Genomic DNA, 21,327 nt, shown 5'->3' with positions numbered 1-21,327 from the left:
ACATTTAAACACCGAAGAGAATAAAATACTAGAAGATGTGACCCATATCCATAACCAGAAATAATAAAGGGTACAAAAGCATTTTTCAGGTAATAAAAACCAGTTATGAGAGCATGAATAGCTTAGAGTTCATATTTTTATTGTTACTGTGAGTGGATGATACACTTTGTAGAAAGAACTATGCCAGGGCTAGTTGCTCTGTGCCTTCCTGCTTTATAATGACTGGCATGTCCTTCTAGACTAATGTATAAGTGAAGTTGAAAGACAATACATTATACAGTTTAGGTAAACAGCCTCCTTGCCTTTTCTCCTGTAAGGAGCAGAAACTAGATATATTAATAAATCAATTAGATAGATTGATAGCTACAGGTTAAGCTTCTTCTTAGTTGCTTAGAAAGTTAGTGTTCTCTGGAACCCTTAAAAATGGTTAAGCAGATTTTTCAAGGCTAATCCATATAGGAGGTGCACTAAATAAATTTATACAACTAGAGCACAAAATATTTAACATATTAATTGTAATAGAGATATGGCCCTAAAAAGAATTTGTGCTTTTAATCCAGGATCATCACTGATGCTGTATGAGATTACACATACAAATCAATCATTCTAATTAACTGTGTTTATATACTGTACAAAGTACAGTAATAGAATGAAGAATCTAAAGTTAAATATACAATTTTAATCCCAAGTCTAAACATCTAAAAGGTAAAAGAAAACCTGAAAATGATAGCTACAAACACCTAGAAATGCTAAATTAAACAGAACAAAGATTGGGGTTAATCTGTTGTTTTGTTTTAATGTAGGGAAGTTCTTAGAAAAGTATTAAATGTTTTCTAAAGTCTGGAACTGGCGGTCCACAGGGGACAGAAACAAAAGGGAGCTAAAGCATGATTTACTGTGGAGACTGCTAGAGCTGATTGTGCTGCTCTGCAGGCCAGGTGGTGTGAGGTGGGGTGTGGGAAACCTGGAGACTTGGATATTAATGCTCCAGGGTCCAGGAAAAGGAGCCTTGGCATTTGTTAAGTGGGGACCCCTTCAGAAAGCCTGAAACCTCGAAGAGCTAGCTGGACACTGTCAAAAGAACACGGGGTAAAACACTGCCCAGGTGCACAAGGACAGCCAAAGAGGTTTCTGTGTGCATGACCTCTTAATGGGGAGAAGAAATCAGTCCTCAAGAATCAAAATCTGTGGTCTTCCCTGGGTGAACTTTTGGTGTGTGAATTTATACTAGCTAAATATTACAATATTTCTCAATCCTGGCTGCACATTACAATCCCCTAGGGAACTTTAAAAAGAATAGTGACAGCCTGGCCAGTACTACACAATGGAATCAGAATCTACTGTAGCGTCCAGCAATGATATGCTTTAAATTATTGTGTTGCACCGTAATTGTTGAGAATAGCAGAATTAGATAAAACTTGGTCCCAATAAAACTTCCTCAGTAGGAGGAAATGCTAAGTCACGTGAGGAACTCCTACAGGTCAATGAAAAAAGAGAAGCAACCCCAAAATGAATATGTAATTCATAAATTGGAGCAATTAGGACATGGGTGCCATTTGTACTTTTTTCTCTACTTTGCTGTGGTTTGATTTTTTCCCCTAATTTTCCAATATTGCCTATTTATTATAATAGTAGAAAGAATAGACAGTAAGTATGGGATTCCTAAGTCAAGATGTAATTAGCAGAGGTTAAGAAAAAAGAAAATAATATCATTATATCTAATACTGCCAAAAGTTATATAACCGCAATCTATATCAAAAACCATATTAAGGAACATCTGGAGGAGGAGATAAAGCTATAATTAATGCATAATCATTCTAAAACAATATGAATAATGAAATATCTTGACAAATATCCAAAGCGATTAGGATAAATATTTTGCTTTTGCTTCCCTTGCTGGACAAAGTTTTACTCTTGACTTGCACTCCTATTTTCTCACTCATAAAAGAAAGTATACTAGTGAAATTCTTGAGTCTCTCTGTCCCTTCCTACCCCCATCTCTCTATGCAATACCTCATATTTACAGTAATACTAATAACTACTTAAATTATACTTTAGGTAGGTCTCTATGATGCTTTATTACAATGATGACACATTCTGTATTGTTACTGTGCAAATGGATTGTAACATTAATGACCTAGAGCTCCATCATGATCATATGGTTAGAGAATTAATGATTATATTTATGCTCAAGTGGCTCACACTGTACAAAACACCTCTTGATAATAAACATTTATTAAAATGAGATGCACTGGATAGGGTCCTTTTATTATAATAAATTAATATAGAATGATAATTATTAGAAAAATTAATGATACAGATCTTACAAAGGCTGTATCTTAATTGCTATATTCTGAATTGATTTAAAATCCATAACATTTAAATCGGCTAGGAAACAAAACATAGTCCCTTTTGTTTAATTATTTGGTTCTTTTCTTATTATTTGGATAACAGAAAAAGTACTTCCATGAAGTCTGATAACACAAATCAGTATAGCTCTCATAGGAAATGTGTGTACAGAGAAATTTAATGTTGAAAACTCACTGAGTGTAATTCAGCAAACATCTCTGTGTCTGCTCTCAGATTTTCAAAGCAAAAATTAAAAAAAAATGAATGCAAATGGTAAGAAATGAAGTAGCCAACCCTTTCATAGAATCATTAAGTAAACTTAAACCTTAAAAGTGAACTGTAAAGTCACCAGGAATTTTTGTGTGTCATAAATTAAGGCTTTAAGATGATGCAGGCCTCAGTTGGAATCTCACTCTTCCATTTCATAAATGTGTGACTGTGGACACCTATGTGAAGATTCACAAGTTACTAGCTATTGTTGGATCAAAGAAACATTAAATTCTTAAAAAAGAAAAATTTCATTCTTTCAATGAGTGTAATAACTTACAAGGAGCCACCCACAACACTACTCAAAAATACTGAATTGTTGCATGTTTGATATGCCTGTGTTTGACCACAGATATTATTAGGAATTCCCTATCCTTAAGATAGCATAATATGTATATGAACAGACTCTTTCAGCACATAATTTCAGGAATTTGCAGCTCTTTTATTACCCTAATTTTAATATGCAAATATATCTTAAAATAGAATTTTAGAAAGTAAAGACATATAAACAAAATTGATTAATATAATATAATGGATCTCTGCACTGAAACCTCCCTCTGCTTGTTAAAAGCTGTTCCCTATTTCTTTACATGGCTTTTCCCCCCTCCATATCTATGTTAAACATCACCTTCAGAAAAATACTTTCTCCCTGCCCTATCTAAACTTGCACACTCACACTGCCATTAGCAACTCTCATAATTTGTCAGTGTAGATGCGAGTCTCTATGTATGTTTGTATATCTATGTGTCTGCATTCCTAGGATACAGGAATTGTATACACGGAATATAGTACCCAGTATAATCATAACTTAAAGAATGAGTGATAATAGCTAATCAGAGAGCAAAGCTTCTTTATAAAGGCAGTTCTAATATATTTGCGTAGTTTTGATCACCAATAAATACAAATGTAGGATTATCCTTTGATAAATGATACTGCTCAAGAATATAATATCTATTTTGAGACAAGAGCATTTTCTAACCTGAAACTACTTTGTATTTTACAAGAGAGACACACACTCCTGTAAATACATTTTATTTTTAATGAGAAACATAAGGAGCAGCTAATGTTCACTGAATAAATACAGTGTGTTAGGCAGTAAGTAATTTCCATATAAAGTCTCATAACATTGCTATGACATAGAGATGGAGAAGATAAGGAATTGGGAGATTCAAAAAGTTACACAGGGAGATAGAGCTGATAAATGGCAGAGGCAGTACTGGAATCCAGGCACTCGGGCCAGAATAGAGATCTGTGCTCAAACGACTAGAGTATGCTGCCTCTTAAAAGCAGCATATTCCCCACGATATCCAAGTTAAATCAATCATGTTTCAAAATGTACACATCTTTCATTCTGCAGAACTTTAAGAAAAATATTCGCTTTTGCAGAGGTAATCAGTCTATAAGCATATTTAGTTTTAGCAGCACATCTCACCTACTTATACGGACAGAAGGAGTATATTTAGCAATCCATGGAGGCATTTTTGACTATCTAAATGGGGAGTGGAATATCCTACTGCATCTAGTGGATTAAAGGCCAGGGATTCTGCTAAATATCCTACAATGAACAGGACCACCCCATCGCCCAACAAAAAATATCTTTGATTTAGAAAAGAAAAAAAAAAAGCAAAAATAAATGCAAAGTATGTTCTAAAACTGTAAGAGAACTAATCCAAAACTATTGAGGAGTTAAAAGAAAAAAATCTATTTTATTATTTTCATGTATAATACATGCAAATGGATGAAATGATTTAACCACTTAATTGTCTTGGTGATGGTTCCCAGAAGCAGGACACACACACACACGCACACACACACACACACACGTGCACCACTGACACCCTGTACTTCCATAATTACCATCTTTTGTTAAAATTTTGAAATTAAAATTAGTTTCCTTTTGTTGCATAAAGGAGCATACCAAATAGAACCAAAAGTTCAACCCCTTTGATGTTCTTTGGTAATGTGCCTAATTAAAAATAACTAGGCTCTCCAATGCATAATTACACAAGCACCTAATACACTATATTTCCAGTCAATGTTGTTTCAAACATAAATATGCACCAGAAGTATGAATGATCGACATACTACTCCCTGCAGTATCTGTACTGTTTCTGAATCAAGGCTTTTACTTGAGCTTAGTATTTTCGTTACATTTTCCTTGCTATGCAATCATCTCCCAGTTGGACAATTAATAAGTGCTTTTTCTCCGCAGCCCTTGGCACGTAACCTCGCTTACCCTGTATTTTAGCATGCACTATATACCTTCTTCACTCTGACTGGTTTTGGCAGTGACCCACAATCTAAATCTCTTTCTTCCATTTGATATAAGTGAAACTATAATTATCTAGGGGTAATTTCAAATTACTACTTCATTCCACTAGCAACTGATGAAGATTAGTGGTCTTGCCTTGCATCTGAGTAAGTCAGCAACATAATCACAAGAGAACTCAGCAGGCAACATTTGATTCATGTGAACTCAATTACTTCTGTCAAACACATTCACTTCAATAAAAAGCGAAAACTTCCAAAACAGGTTTTTGCTAATAATTTTGTACTCAAAAAAAAATTTCATATGACTCTTAAGGGAAAAAAATAGCATGGATTTCATCAGAAATAATAATAAATAACAAGTAGGAAAACATAGTTGTATAAATGGATTTAATACATTATTAGTTTCTGAAAATAATATTTCAAAGAAATAAATTTGTATACTTAAAACCGTTTATTATTGAGTATTGGGCATATAAGTAAGCCATAGAAAAATAAATGCATCCTATAATTTAAGTTAATACAATTGAAGCCAGAGTATTCTGTTACCTCATTAAAACCAGGTTATTATGGGAAAGGTAGTCAATTTCTCTTAAAGGAAGTGAAATAAGGGGACATGAAGATGATAGATCATGAACTGGACAAGGATTCGTGAATCACTTCTTTATTGTCTTCTGGGTTGAAGCCATATGTTAATGAGCTGCCTAGCATTCTGAATCCTGAATGTTTAGTCTCTAAAAGGCCTTGGGTCAACTCAATGATGTATTTATATCAGGTCACATGAACATGATCTGACAGCAACTACCTGGTCAAATCCTAGTACAGACTGAGTAAATATTAACATATGATAATCATTACAACAGATTTACTCAAACTTCAGCTTCTTTATATAATCATATCCTTAATTAAATCCCAACATATTTTGATTATCAAAGAAACAGTAATTAAATGTAAATGTATAGTACGTGCATATTATAAATACGTTTCACAATGTGATGTTCTAAGGTCTAAATCACTAAGGAGGTCTCCATAACAGTTAATACAGCATACACCAACCATATATGGTTTAACACAAAGAACTTGAAAATTCGGCCCGAGAATCTTAGGACTAAGAAATGACTGGTTTTAGAGACACATTTGTCAGTTTTGTGACCAAAGAGACTTTCTACAGATAAATTTAAAGGTAAAAAAGAAATCAATACGGTAGTTTCCCCTTATTCACACTTTTGTTTTTGGTGGTTTCAGTTACCTGCAGTCAACTGCAGAACAGAATTCTGCAGATGGTCCTCCTGCCATATTGTCAGAAGGTCAATAGTAGCCAAATGATAGGTCACAGTGCCTATGTCATTCCCCTCACTTCATCTCATCACGTAGGCATGTTATCATCTCACATCATCACAAGAAGGGTGAGCACGATACAAGATATTTTGAGAGAAAGAGAGTGAGAGACTTCATTCACATAACCTTTATTACAGTCTAGAATAGCTGCATTTTATTATTTGTTATTGTTAATCTTTTACTGTGCCTCATTTATACATTAGGCTGTATCATAGGAAAAAGCATAGTATATATAGGGGTTGGTACTATATTCAATTTCAGGCATCCCTGGGGGTCTTGTAATGTAACCCCCTCAGTTAAGGAAGGACTACTGGAATTTTAAAGCACAATATTCTTTTCTACTTTTGCCCATTCTACTCTCTCTTTTGATTCATTTCCCTGCTTCCTGTCTTTTGATTCCTTGCTCATTCCTTAAGATAACATTCACCACCCCTGCCATCAAGGAGCATGTGATTTAGTGGGGGTGAAGAGGATCATTAATCAAATAATAAATCAATAAAAAGATGCAAAATCATAACTCTAAATGGCTCTATGAAAGGAAGATATATAAGTAAATAATAGGACTGATTTTGAAGACTCAGGGATAGCTTCCCTGAGGAAGGGGTACTGGATGATAGATCTGAAGGATTAGTAGGAGTTAATCAGGAATGAAGTAGGTAAAAGAATGTTTCAGGGCAAGGGAACAGAAGCACAGAACAAGTAGTAAAAGTGAGCTTTTGAGAAAGTGAAAGAAAGACACTTTGACTAGTGCATAGAGAAGAGGAGGAAGAAGCATTGTTTAAGATGTGTCTGCAGCAAAATCATGCAAAATCTTAAGCTACTGTAAAAACTTTACCTTAAAGGAAACCATTGAAGTATTTAAAGTTTGTGGTGGGGGAAAGTGGGGACAGAAAAGGATGGGTGTGTGAAACAACGAGATTTGCCTTTTTGTAAAAGCGATACATTCACATGACTCAAAAATCAAAATATAATTATATAAAGTCATTCATTATATTTGAAAGTAAAGTTCCAACAAGACATGCCTATAGATTGGAGGAAAAGAAATAGAGAAAAGTGGATGAGTTTAAGAGACAGCCTGGTTATAATTTCTACAAATATTTTATGATGGGTAGGAACCAGGTAGTGAGTCAGAAGGAGATGTTAAGAATGATTCCTAGATTTCTGGCCTATCAAGAATAGTTTAAAAACATTAAGATCCACACATAACGGTTTGGGGATAGTATGTTAAGACCATAGAATGATTTAAAGTTATGGTGGAATTTTATATGACATTCACAGATACATTTGCATATTCATATTACATGTAGATATAAATGCCTCAGGAATATCTGTGATACCTTAATTGTCCAAAACAAACCTTCGATATTTATTTATTCATTCAATGGTGTAAGTTATTTATAGAATAAACATTTGAAATTCCTCATAGAGTGGCCACATACCATCTGTATTTTAGGAAAAAAAAAAGGCACTATTCATATGGACTACCTTGTGTAGAACACCCTCTGGGGCTGTTAAGTTCACAGCCTTCATGACCCCACAGCCTTTATTCCTACTATCAGGGTGGGGTAATAAATGAATTTAGACAGTGCAGCTTAGTGAAGTCTTCTACAATGTAGGCTCTCTATTTCACCTCACTGCCTCTCAGTTAGGTTTCTACTCCTCAATTATTAAAAGTATGAGAAGAGAAAGATATGCACTGAGTGCCTAGACTAAGAAACATTCTGTCAGAACACTACTTCCCCAAGATACTTTCATGATAAGCATGCACAGAACCTTCCAATCCCTGCAACAATCAAAAATTATCCTCTATAAATGTGGAGGTCTTTTATACCCTCTGTTCATTTGGATGAAGACCAAGGTCATTGTGTTCTCACCTAAAGTGACCACATACCATTCTCTTAAGAGACATAAATAATCAAATAGAGCATTTGCTTTATAATTCTAGTAAACAAAATTTTAGAAATAGTAAGATTTATATTGTAAATATTTTAGACAAAATAATGAAACGTATTCAACAGATTATATTTAATCTCCTGCTTCTGATTCTACAATATCTTCACCTTACACTAAAAGGACTGTTCAAGAAGAAAAGTTAAGATAATGTTAGTTAGATTTTCCTTTAAATCCAATCCCGAATAAAAAATAATTCATTTCCCTGGAAAGTTTAAAATTATTTGCAAAACATAATTTTGAATTAATAGAACTTTATATGTATGTATATACATATGCAAAGGTATAGAGAATTGTAGACTACATAAAAAGACAACCATAAACTTAATTGTAGATGATATTGTAGGAATACAAAATAAGAGTTGATGCTGAAAAAGAATTTTAAAGATGGTGCAATGTATTTCTAGAGAGAAATAATTAAGCAAAGTCACTATTATTTACTGATCATTTCCCTAGTTTTGATTCCCTGGATCTATAATCAATCTACAGTCAGGCCTGAACAAACTTGAGCAAGTTTGATTCACATGATATAATGGATTTAGAAAAAAAAAAAAAATGCACTTGAAGCTACCAGGTGGTATTAGGGAACTTCTCAGCATTTAGTTTTCTCTTTGGTTAACAGTAACTCTCCTTACCTATTTACCATGTGCACAGCACGGTGAAAACAAGTTCAGGTTCATAAGGATGACTGATTTTTTTTTTTAAGTGAAAATGTTTTCTTCCTCATAAGCTGTTCTTCACTCTGACATAAAGTATTAACCTATTCCAAAAAGCCATTGTTAAATATCTAAGTTTAACTCACCACACTATGGGCAAAATGAGAAAATGAGGGTATTTTCAAATGAAGAGGGAAATATACATGATCAAGTTTTAATTTAAAAGAAAAATTAAAACGGAAAAAAAAATACCCCAGTGTAAATTGCTTTGAAATAACTTTTTTTGTATTGGCTCTATCTCCAAAGTTATTTTCTTGTGTAGTACTTATTATGCATTCAATATTGACTTGTAAATTTTTAAAAGCAAACATGTAATAGCAAATATACGTAAACAACACAGTAAACTAAGTACTGTCAGCTGACAAGTATTTTCATATGGAGTTCATATGGTTGAACTCATTTCTGAAGAATTTTTTTAAAGACATTTAAAAGCATGCCAAACAAGTCTCATCTAACATTTGCATTTGAATTTTATATAACAAGGTAAGGGTGCTATATTCTCTTCATGGACAGAAAAATAGCAGTTGAGTAGCAGACAATACTCACACAAAGAAAAAAATCCTCGGTTTGAGCTGCTCAAAAATAAAACTTCTGAAAGCATAATGAATATGAAATACTACACTGCAAGTAAGATACTCTCTGAGCATTAATTATGTATATCCAGTAAAATATTACATTAAATCTTTGGCCGTTGCCAGAAATTTTAAAATTCTGAGAGAAATCAAACTTGAAGAGAAATAATCTCCATAAATTAGCAAAGTAAAAGGTCATCTGCTCATAATCATTGGAGGAAATACATATACATGAGCCAACTGAAGTGGAGCTCCTGCAGGTCTGCAGGCAAATTCTTACCTTGACAGGTGCCATTTTTCTCTTCGTATCCTGCCTTGCACATGCATTTCCCGATGGGCACCAGCCACTCCCCTTCAGCACTGCAGTGCATTTTGGGTGGTTCATCTGTCACAGAATGGTTGACACAGGAGCCCGACACTTCAAGCAATTGCGAAGAATCAGCTCCAGTGATTGTGTCAGGGAACACAGCCAAGTGTCTTACCACGGAAGGGCATTTTTTATAGTACACACGCACAGAAACCAGAGCAATGCAAGCACCCACATCTTGAAAAGCAAGATAAAATCCCTTTTTGCTTAGAGGTCCTACATCTCTGACCTCTGTATTCAGTTTCATAACCCGGTCACCAAGATCAAGCTCTGTAAAGCTTTCATCGGCAGCAATGGTATCAATTTTGATGTACTGGTTTTCCTTGATGTTTCTACCATTCTCATCATCTGACTCAAAGTAATACATGTTAAAGGTTTCCTTACAGGTTCCCAGTCCTCCAGGAAGACTATTGCAGTCCCGCAGAGTAAACTTGAGTTCTATGAAGATTCTGGAAGCACCTTCATTGGAAATCCAACTGGTCAAAAGCCAGTTATTCTGATTCTGTTCCATAACTTTGCATACTTGGTATGTGTGGATAGGGGCATAATTTTCATCAACTTCACCAATCTCTTCCCACTGTATAATATAAAATAGAAAGACAATTTTTTAATATTTAGAAAATAACTAGCAAAATGATCAAAGAAAACTATTTCAGATATAGAAATTTCTGCAGCCTTAATCAATGGTATTGGGAGAGAAGGAGTTCTACAATGAGAATTAAAAAAAAAAACTTTTTAAATTAAGTAAATTAATAGAACATTATTCATTGTCTCCAATAACTCAAAAGTGAATGCAAATGAATTCGATGGGATAAAAAAGCATGTATTTCAGAAAAAAGATAGAAGTAAATTGAAGTAACAAGAAGGAGCAGTGAAAGGAAATTATGTATATTTGGAAGAAAGTTAAGTATGTAAACTAACAGAATAGATAAACTGTGACAGAAAAAAGGAAGTACATTTTTATAAAAGACTACAGCAGAAAAAAGCAATAAATGTGAAAAAGAAAGGAGAAAAATGTAACATGTGAATTCACATTTATTTAATTCTGGCATTTTATAAATAACACATCGATGTAATAATACTTGCAAGAAAATTCACTAGTTTAAAATTAATAGTAGATGCTTATTTCATTGACCCAATCTGTTTAGGATTCTTTTGCAAATTGAATAGCTAAATGTTTATTCACTGTTTTATCTATGAAACATATACCTAGAGACAGATATAAAATAGAGATAAAATTATGTATGAATAGCTTCGTCATTTTGAATCTGAGGTTTTGGTATATCCTGGGAATGCATTAATTATTTTTACCCACACATTATTTCATGCTTAATGACCTTAAGAGTTCTGAATATATACAGGATACAGAAAAAAAAATAAGTATGATTTATATAGCTTCCAAAATATTAGGTCAAAGAGATCTAAAGTTAACTCTTTCCCAATAAAATATTCCAGTTTTAAGACTTTGGTGTACCATAATCACTTTCTGAACAGTATAGAACCAAGTTTTTATTCTGTATAAAAACATTATTATTATAATGTAAGAAGTGTTTTAAAGATTCCTTAAAAATCTATGTACAAGACTACATATATTTTTGTTTTATATCTTTAAAAATGACCCTGAAACACAAAGAGCAATGAAATCATACTGACTTCCAATAAATCCAGAATGTGATTTCAGACATTAAATATTATAGATAATAAACTTCATAGACCTTCATCTCTTTAGGCATGAAATTAAATAGAGCATTATTTCTTGATTCTGTTTAACTGACAAAGATGTGAAAAATGTGGAGTCACAAGGGACACACATAAATTGTGTACCTCAGATGGTCCCTCTCAAAATTCTAGCTGCCATCAGACAGACATAAGTAAAAGGTGCTAATGAGGGAAAACTGCTGAGCTCCTTAAATTTACAAGAGAGAGATATCAAGATTTTATCTTAACCACTTTCACATCATGGTGTTATGTGAAGCCTTAGCTCTTTCATTTAATCTCACTTTTGTCTTCTCTCAAAATGTACATACACTCTACTTAGCCTCAGATTTCCAAAACAGCTTTCTATTTCAGCAGTCTGTCAGTGAACTATTTACATTGTCTTCCTGAAGTGATCCAGCTATAATCTCTTTATTATAAATGGTTATGAATGCCATTACTAACATTTCATGCAAAAGAATACCTCCACTAACCAAATGAAAATCATACAAATGATCAATGTAATGTACCAAAGTTAAATAAATACATATTCTTTGAATTAGTAAAATGGAAATAGCATCAAAAAATTTCTTCTCTAAAAAAAATAAAATCAAAATGCTACATTATCTCTGTTTTAGACTTATTTTATAAGTCTTCCAATACAAAACACAGATTTCAAATCCTTGACCTAAAATCATTTATTTAAACAACTATCTCTGCATCATAATTCCAATACGACACTGCTAGCAAGTAAGAGGAATTGGACAAGTAAAAGGAATCAGAACAGCATCTTCCAAGAAGATTATAAGGCAAGCAATTCACAATCTTTGTCTGTACAAAGTCCAAGGTACCACAAATATTATTAAAAATGCAAGCCAAGCAGCACTCGACGAGACAGCTTAATAGTTACTGCTTCAGGTAATAATTTCAAAGTAAGTGCATAAACATCTTACTTCTCTGAATATTCTCAATTAAGAAAAGAAAAACTATAATTTTCTTTGATGTTAGAATCTATCATGGTGGAATTTTATTTATTTTTCTTTTCAAGTGTCCGAAATATAAATGAAGGCTCACATTTTCTATTTTAATGAGTGAATAGAAATACTTTAATTTAAATAATTATAGCCATGAGCCATTCAGAGAACCAACTAGGTAATACATACACATTTCCCATAAATATTTGCTGCTATGTAGACACATATGCTAAGAAAGACAAAACATTTCATTTATTTTGGATTGACTAGTTGAACTAAAACGTCAAATTCTTCCAAGTTTTCTTCCTTTTTAATACAAAGTGGGCATCTTGCTGTCCTCAGCAAAGAAAATACTGATGATAAAGAAACAAAAGGGATGAAAAGAAAAGAACACTCACCAAGAACTTAAGAATGTGGCCGGTATATTCCTAGACACTTTTGCACATGGCATGTCAAGGAAATTATAGCAATTTTATGAAGGCACAGATAGAAAACACAATTATTTTTGGTTCAATTTTGTTGCATTTCCTATGACCCCATGGTTTAATAAAAGTATTTGCCGTTCCTTGATTACTACAAGCAATGTGCCTGGGCATTTTGGAAATGTGGTCACTGAATGCAATGTGGTTTCTGCACTCTTTTCTTCAAGTCCAGCAACTCCTCAAGGCCCAACCTCTGAGCTCCTGCTTTTCTCTATGTTTTTTTAAGATTAAAGAACTGGTTTTACACAGTCAGCTTGGGTTGGCTTGCTTTCTCTCCCAGATGCTTGAGCTTGCTCCTTTTCCTGGTGGGCGCTGAAAACTCTAGCTGTGTTCGAATCCTATGCCTGACCAGGCATCACAAGCCAGCCACAGTCATCAGAGCAGCGACAAACAAAAAGGACTTATTTTCATATCCACGTGTGAATCATGATAAACATCCAAAAGTTAGGGTTACCAACTTTTCCTACCCAAAGCAGAACTGCCCATAACTCAAACACTCTATTCCAGCCATTTAATGTCCCGTATAAAATATTAGAAGGGGTCTTAAAAGATCCGGCCCTACTGTTCATATTAGAAATGAGGAAATTGAAGACCAGACAAAAGGAAAGATTTTCCCAAGCTCACAGAGGACAACCCTTTCTATCTGAGCATTCCATCTGCCTGTGTCTACCTCTGTCTTCTTGTTGGCACATCTCCTCCTTGATGTGTCTATTTGTGTGTGGGATTCCTTGATTCACTGCCATCAATTGCTACCCGACTCTGTCAAAATGAAATTCACATTTTTTTCAGCATCATCTAGCTACAAACCTTTCTTCTTTCCTTCTTTCCTAACTTCCTTCCTTCCTTCCTCCCTCCCTCCCATCTCTCTCTTTCTCTCTCTGTCTACACACACACACACACACATTTTAATACTCTGAAATACAGATGTGAAGGTAGAGACATGGTTGCCTTTATTTTCTACTGTATCTCAGAGTCTGACACCACAGGGCACAGATTAAAGTACTTGATAAATATTTTATATGAATGAATATCATACATACACATTCCTCCCTAGTCCAGAGATCAGCTAAATCAAAATATGCAATAATTCAAACATGGTAAATAAATGATTGCATGATTTGTCTTTTGTGTTTGTTCACACAAAGATAATTTTTGTTCTGTGTAAGTTGTCTAAATTTTATAAATTTAAAAAGGAGACTTTATAAATTCATGGGTTTTTTTTGAAAATTATTCTTCAATAAAAAGCTGTAAGCATTTAAGACATTTTCTTTAGTTCACTAAACCATACAAATATTTGGAGTTTAAAAAAAAAATATTTGGAGTTTAGTTTTGTGTATTAACCTACAGAACTGATTTTCATTAACATTACATTTTAATAATTTTAACTTATAGTTTAGTTTAAATGTTATTTTTGACCATATGTTTAAAAATACTGTTTTCACTTTTTAGCCACTAATCTCTTCACTATTCTGTACAGATTAAAAGCTAAGAATATAGCATATGAGCTAGTGGCACTAATTTTAATATTTCAGTCAAACAGTATTAGGACTTTCTTAATGATTTTATTTGGCAGAGTGATATAAAATATAGCTAAGAGTCAATTGCTTTCAGTTTTACTCTGACATGCCCAAAGCATAACTTTGTAGCAAGACCTTGTTTACCATATAAATGCTTCTTTGAACATAGGGATAACTGCCCATTATCCTTTAACATCACAATATTTTGTATAATACCTTTTGAAATGCTCCAAAAAGAAATTAATTCCAGATTTCCCATTATACTTAAAATTGGTTTAGATGTCATTTACTATGATCTGCAGTATGTGTGCATGTGTGTGCATGTATCTGTAGGTTATATGTTTGCTAACTTCACTGAACGTATCCTGATTTCAAATTACGAATTAACTGCAGTTTTTAAAAGAGCAGTACCCTCTGCATGACCTTAGAAAGCGCCTAGAAAATAGTTTGACAATTTGCTCAAATTTGGAAGTAAGGCACTTTACCCATTTTAACCAGTGAGCAACACATTCCAATTGTAACCTCATAACATGTTTACCTAAAGTCTAGAATTCTGGAAGCTTCGTGCTATGCAAAAATCAGATGAAATATAACATAGGGGCACCTGGGTGGCTTGGTTGGTTAAGCATTTGCCTTTGGCTCAGGCCATGATCTCAGAGTCTTGGGATCTACCTGCATCAGGCTCCCTGCTCTGTTGGGAGCCTGCTTCTCCCTCTCTCTCTGCCACTCCTCCTGCTTATGCTCTTATTTCATGTCACTTTTTTCTATTTTGCTACCCTGATTAAAATTAGGTAAAATATATTCAAATAAAGACCTAAATGAATTGCTTATTTTCTTGTTTTCTCCCGATGCATGAAAAACAATATTAATGTTCTTCCCCATTAACATTTCAGAAGACTTACTATGCTTACATAAAATCATTATGGTTTTCCATTCTTTTTAAAAATATTTTATTTTTTTATTTATTTGACAGAGAGAGAGAAAGAGAGCAAGCACAAGCTATCTGCTTCAGAAATTCAATCTTTCTAATAGCTATGGTTCTTTAATAAAGTAAATATGACAAAATACATCAACTTTCAACAAAAATAATTTGAACCAACAATCTTGTTCCATTTCCTCAATAATATGTTAGATTACATCAGATAGGTATTTGAGTTGCTTAAAACATCTTTAAAATTCATGAGTATGATATAGAAATATTACTAAAGATAACTCAATTAATTTTCTGTGTATGAATAAAGGTGAAGTCAATTACATGGGCTCAAATTCAATTTATGAAACAAAAAAAAAACACTCAAGAAAGACAGAAATTTAACTTTCAAGTTTATATGAATATTTTCACAGGGAACCATAGACAATTTAGCATCTGTATATGACACTTAATATGAATGGCAAAGAGGAGATTTTTTTCCTAGAAAAACAATTCATAGTTTTTTCTTTAATGTTGAAGTCAGTAATTATTTTTAAAAAGGAAAAGAATAAACGAAAAGAAAGAAAACAATGAATTCTTACTTTATTCGTTAAAAAAAATTATCCAAATGCAGATGGAATGAATTGGACATGGGGAAAATCAAAAGGGCTGTATCAGCAAAAATATACAGAGAAAAGTTCATGATTTTAGCAAAACCGGAATGTCCTAGTAAATACTGTGATGAACATAATCTAAAAACAAAAAAGAAAAGGTATATATCACAACTGCTTATACATTTATTGTTATGCCACATTCAAGAAGGCATAAAATAGTTTCACATAAAATTATAAAATATGTTATAAACATGTCAAGTTTTAAAATCTGGCTTTGTCCCTTGAAGAATTCACTTAGGAAAACAAATTCAAATTTATCAAACAGTTAATAATTTAAAAGGAGCTAAGTGGATAAGTATGCCTGGAATTAATAAATGAATAAACTGACTTAAAATCTTAAATGATCTCATTAGTGTTTTATCAAAAAGCAGCTGCATTAAATATGATACGTTATCTACTTTGTCAGAGATTTTGTGCTATGAGTTATAATTTTAAGAGAAGAAGCTAAAACCAAGTAGATATAAATCACTTATCTACTTTAGTGCCATATCAGTTATACTGTACATTAGGACACCATGCTTAAGTTATAGTAGCTTACCACCGTATATTTTCTATTGTGTTATACCAAGAGATGGCCAATCCAACATTTGATAACATGTAAAACTGTTGGAATATTAATAATCTTTAGTGTACTATAACAAAAAAAGTTTATGTAACAATAAAAGTTTACATAGTCTGTGAGGTTCTATCTTTCTAAAGAAATGATTGTGATCCCAATTCTGTACGTACTAAAGCAAGAGTACATCATTACCATACACATTTTAAGGTCTAAGAAGTCATATGTTTTTCCTGTGTTTCAGGATTTCACAAAGAACACACACGTGCACATGTGTGCATACACACACACACACACACACACACACACACTGTAAAGAATTCCTTCCTGACAGTCATTGTGAGATGTTAGAAATGGTCATCCCAGTGTTACTTAAACGCATATCATCACAATAACACTTAAAATACCAGAGTGACATTACTAATCTCTCTAATATAAATACTGTCCTCTTACAGATAGCTACAAATTCTGTGGGGAACCTTTCTTTTCAAAGCAATATGAAAGTTTCAGTAAATGAGGGAAAAAAACTATCTTACTTGGGATTCAATTTACTGAAAATAAAGTATATTAACCTTTGGTGCACTTAATGTTTCAGGCAAAACAGATACAATTATACCCTTTCTCTTCTGGCAAGAAAAAGAAATTTCAGTAAACCATTTGCAACTCTGGATTATTTATCCAGCCTATAAAATATACCAGAAAAATACAATGCTGTCTGTGCTCTCTAGTCTTTACTCTGGCCTCATTTTTCAATAGATAATATTGCACTTGTGGTGTAGGCCTTGACAACAGTGCCCATCAATCAATTCCATATTTCACATTAATCATGTTCTTGTAATCAGTGGCTATTCAACACAAATTTCCATCTCATTTTTTTTTGTTGGGAAACAGCCATATTGGAGCTTTGAGCTTATTCAAGCTTAAGTGATTGTATTGCCATAACATGGACTAAAGTCCACGGCATCCACATGCCACAACTGTATTAATGAATTTCTGTACAAATGGAGGCCGTCTACATTTAGCGTGCTGTCCAGGCAGGAGCTGGAACTTCCATAGGGAACGGTTTTATTTTTCAGAATCCCAGTGCTGCTCTCTTTGATACGGAACGAAAAGAAGGAACAGCCACAGGTCCATTGCAAATCCCTCCTCCACATTTGTTGAGCCTTCTGGCCAAGACATGGATCTCAACAAAAAATAACTCTTTCTGTAAAAGAGCACATTTCTTACCAAAAACTTAACATGGACATTTAAAATGCTTAGTGATATTTCTAAAACGAGAATTTCAAAATTTCAGTGTTTATTTTTGCATGTTTTGATCATTAGTTTAAAGCAAATTTAATTTTGACCTACATTAGATTGTGGAATTTTATCACAGGGAACACTAAAGACAATGCTGACTAATATTTATAGAAATTATTTTTACCTATCATTTGAATCTAAGTATTTTTACTGAATTTTTTTTAAAGATTTTATTTATTTATTCGACAGAGATAGAGACAGCCAGGGAGAGAGGGAACACAAGCAGGGGGAGTGGGAGAGGAAGAAGCAGGCTCACAGCGGAGGAGCCTGATGTGGGGCTCGATCCCATAACGCCAGGATCACACCCTGAGCCGAAGGCAGACGCTTAACCGCTGTGCCACCCAGGCGCCCCTTTACTGAATTTTATTAACTCTGTAATTTGGGAGTAACAGTGAAAATAGATTTTTCTACAAATTCTAGGCAAATATGAAATCGTTACAGCATTAGTAGAATTGCAATAGTAGGGAAAATAAATCTTATACTTGTTCTTCTAGTTGTGTCTTCTGCCTATATTTTTTTCTTATCTTCATATTTTGCTTCTTCTCTCTCAAGAAATTGTTTCTTTCTTACGTTAGTAACCATGAATGGGAATACTGAAATTAATTCTGTAGTGTGATTTTAATCTTCAAATTAAAACAAGTTATTAACTGCATTTTTCTCTGCTTATCAACAGAATCCCTTTCACCAATATATTCTGGTAATTGGAAACATTAATAGATACAGATAACAGGTAAGTCTAGTTATGATATAGAAATACATAATTTTTTAGCCTAATAACCTTTGATGTTACTTGACACTTTCCTATCTATTTGTAGATGAGCAAACAGGGCTCTTAATATGATAAAAATATATATATATTCATAATTACAAGAGGTAGTTGTCTCTGACATCCATTTATCCTTTTGTGTGTCATACAAGTAATAGTTTATCTGTTATATAACTAACAGTTCCTAGTAAAGATGGCTCAGTGGGCTCCTGGGCATCTCAAGCTCTTTGATGATACTTCTCCATTCCAATTTTAGTTAGTTATACTTAATACAGAATAAATCTACATACATTTAAATGTGTGTTTATTAGGAAAAAAGCAGGCAGATATGTAATCAAGTTTTAGAAAGACTATAGGGAACAGGAACTCTTCTATGCTGCTGGTGGGAGTATATTTTAGTAGCCAAATTTGCGAAGCTATCTAGCAATACATAGAAAATTATTATTTTTTTAACTAGGATTTTCACGTGACTAGAAATATATATGTCAAGATGTTACCTCTAATATTGTTGGCCAAACATTAGAAACAATATATCTGCCATCAATAAGAATGAATAAACAGTGCTATAATCATACTATACATCATTGAATAAGAGTTAACATTAATTCTTTTATGTAAAGATTGCAAATACATGATATAGGGAAAAGGAAGACTTTTTTAAACAGTAAAGCTATACTTTAAACATTAAATAAATAAATAAATAATCTTTAAAAGATGAACATAAATAAAACAATACTATAAATTATGTTTATTACTCCCATATAATCATATGGTGGTAAAAGTATAAATGAACAGAGAAAAATGCGCTAAATTTATGTGAATAGATCAATAAAAAGAATCCATTCTGAAACATAAAGAGTTAATAAAAAAACAGAGATGCAGAGACCTCTAGAACAAATAAGGCATATTGGCATATATATAATGAAAGTCCCAAAAGAGAAGAGAAAATAGAATGACAAGCGTGGTTTTTGATAATTTATCAAGATTTTGCTAAATTTGATGAAAAACATTGATGAGCAAATCAAAATGCCCACTGAACCTAATTAGTGTATGCACAAACATCCATGCCTAGACACATTATAGTAACACTATTGAGAGCCAAGACATTAAAAAAAATTTTGAGGGGTGCCTGGGTAGCTCAATAGGTTAAGCAACCGACTCTTCATTTCAACTCAGGTCGTGATCTCAGGATAGTGAGACTGAGCTCTATGTCAGGCTCCATGCTCAGTGGCGAGACTGCTTGAGATTCTCTCTCCCTCTGCTCCTTCCCCCCCACTCACACATGTGCTCATTCTCTCTCTCTCTCAAATAAATAAATCTTTAAAAAATTGAAAGCAGCAAGGGGAAACCACTCATCAAGTAGAGAAGAACATATAATAATTAGCTCACTTCTCAGCAAAAACAACACAGGCCAGAAGACAGTAGTATGACGTATCCAAAATGCTGAATGAAAAAAAAAACTGTCAACAAAGAATTCTGTATCTAGCAAATGACTCAAAAGTTACCAATAAAGAACCAAATGATCCAACTAGAAAATGAGCAAGACATGGACAGACGTGTTACTGCAGAGGATGTACAGGTGGGAAATGGACACATGAAAAGATGCTGAATGTCATTAAATATCAGGGAAATTCAGGTTAAAACCATAATGAGCTATCACTACACACCTATCTGAAATGCATTATTTTGTGTGTGTGTGTGTGTGACAGCATCAAATGTTGGTGAGGATGTGGAGAAACTGGATTGCTCATACATGGGAATGTAAAATAGTACAACACTCTGTAAAACAAGCAGTTTCTTATAAAGCTAAACATGCAATTGTTATACAATGTAGCAAGTTCATGTTTCAACATTGGTCCCAGGTAAATGAAAACATGTTCACAAAAACCTGCATGTGTATGTTCATAGATTCTTTTTTAATAGCCCTGAAATTAGAATCAGCCTAGATGACTTTCAGTGGATGAATGGTTAAACAAATTGTGGAACAAATGTGCTATGGAATACTACTCAGCAGTATAAAGAAACAAACTTGATACAACTTGAATGACTCTCCAAGGAATTATACTGAGTGAGAAAAATCAGTCTCAAAATGTTAAATGCTTTATGAGTCCATTTATAGCATATTTTTAAATAAAATTTCAGAAGTGAAGAAGAGCTGAGTGGTGGTTGCCACAGGTTAGGGACAGGCACATAAGGGAGCAGGAGAGATAAAAATGTGGTAACAAAAGGGCAGTATGAGAGATCATGGTGGTATTGTCTTTGTTTAGTATTGCAAAGGTGATGAGTATATAAACCTACACAGGTTATGAATCTGTATAGAACTTAATACACACACACACACACACACACACACACACACACACACACATGCAAAAGAGAGAGAATGGAGAGAGGAGAGAATTGAGAGATATAGGGATGAAAGACTAGGTGAAATGTTACACAATTAATGAACAATATCAATAACATTTGGAATTCAGATGTATCTGACCTCAAAGCTCATGTTTTAAGTTACTACACCACAATGTCCCCCAAAAGAAAACAGTTTATGTGAAAATAGTCATTTCTAGACAAACTAATAAATGAAATAAAGAAAGTCACTCTCTGGTATTCTTTTCAAGTCACAGCCA

General features: G+C 33.4%; 1 protein-coding gene across 4 annotated transcripts in view; it reads right to left on the bottom strand.

Moving 5' to 3' along the window:
* EPHA5 (EPH receptor A5) overlaps positions 1–21,327 on the bottom strand; it is a 334,944-nt gene that overhangs the window by 251,865 nt on the left and 61,752 nt on the right. For all 4 annotated transcript variants that reach the window (XM_040625400.1, XM_040625402.1, XM_040625401.1 and 1 more), the window contains exon 3: positions 9,741–10,404. In XM_040625400.1, coding sequence (XP_040481334.1) covers positions 9,741–10,404 — 664 coding nt within the window. The remainder of the gene's footprint in view (positions 1–9,740; positions 10,405–21,327) is intronic.

The sequence above is a fragment of the Ursus maritimus genome, unplaced genomic scaffold (assembly GCF_017311325.1).
Source record: "Ursus maritimus isolate PB19 unplaced genomic scaffold, ASM1731132v1 scaffold_8, whole genome shotgun sequence".
Lineage (NCBI taxonomy): Eukaryota > Metazoa > Chordata > Mammalia > Carnivora > Ursidae > Ursus > Ursus maritimus.
This window is presented reverse-complemented; position numbering and strand designations above follow the sequence as displayed.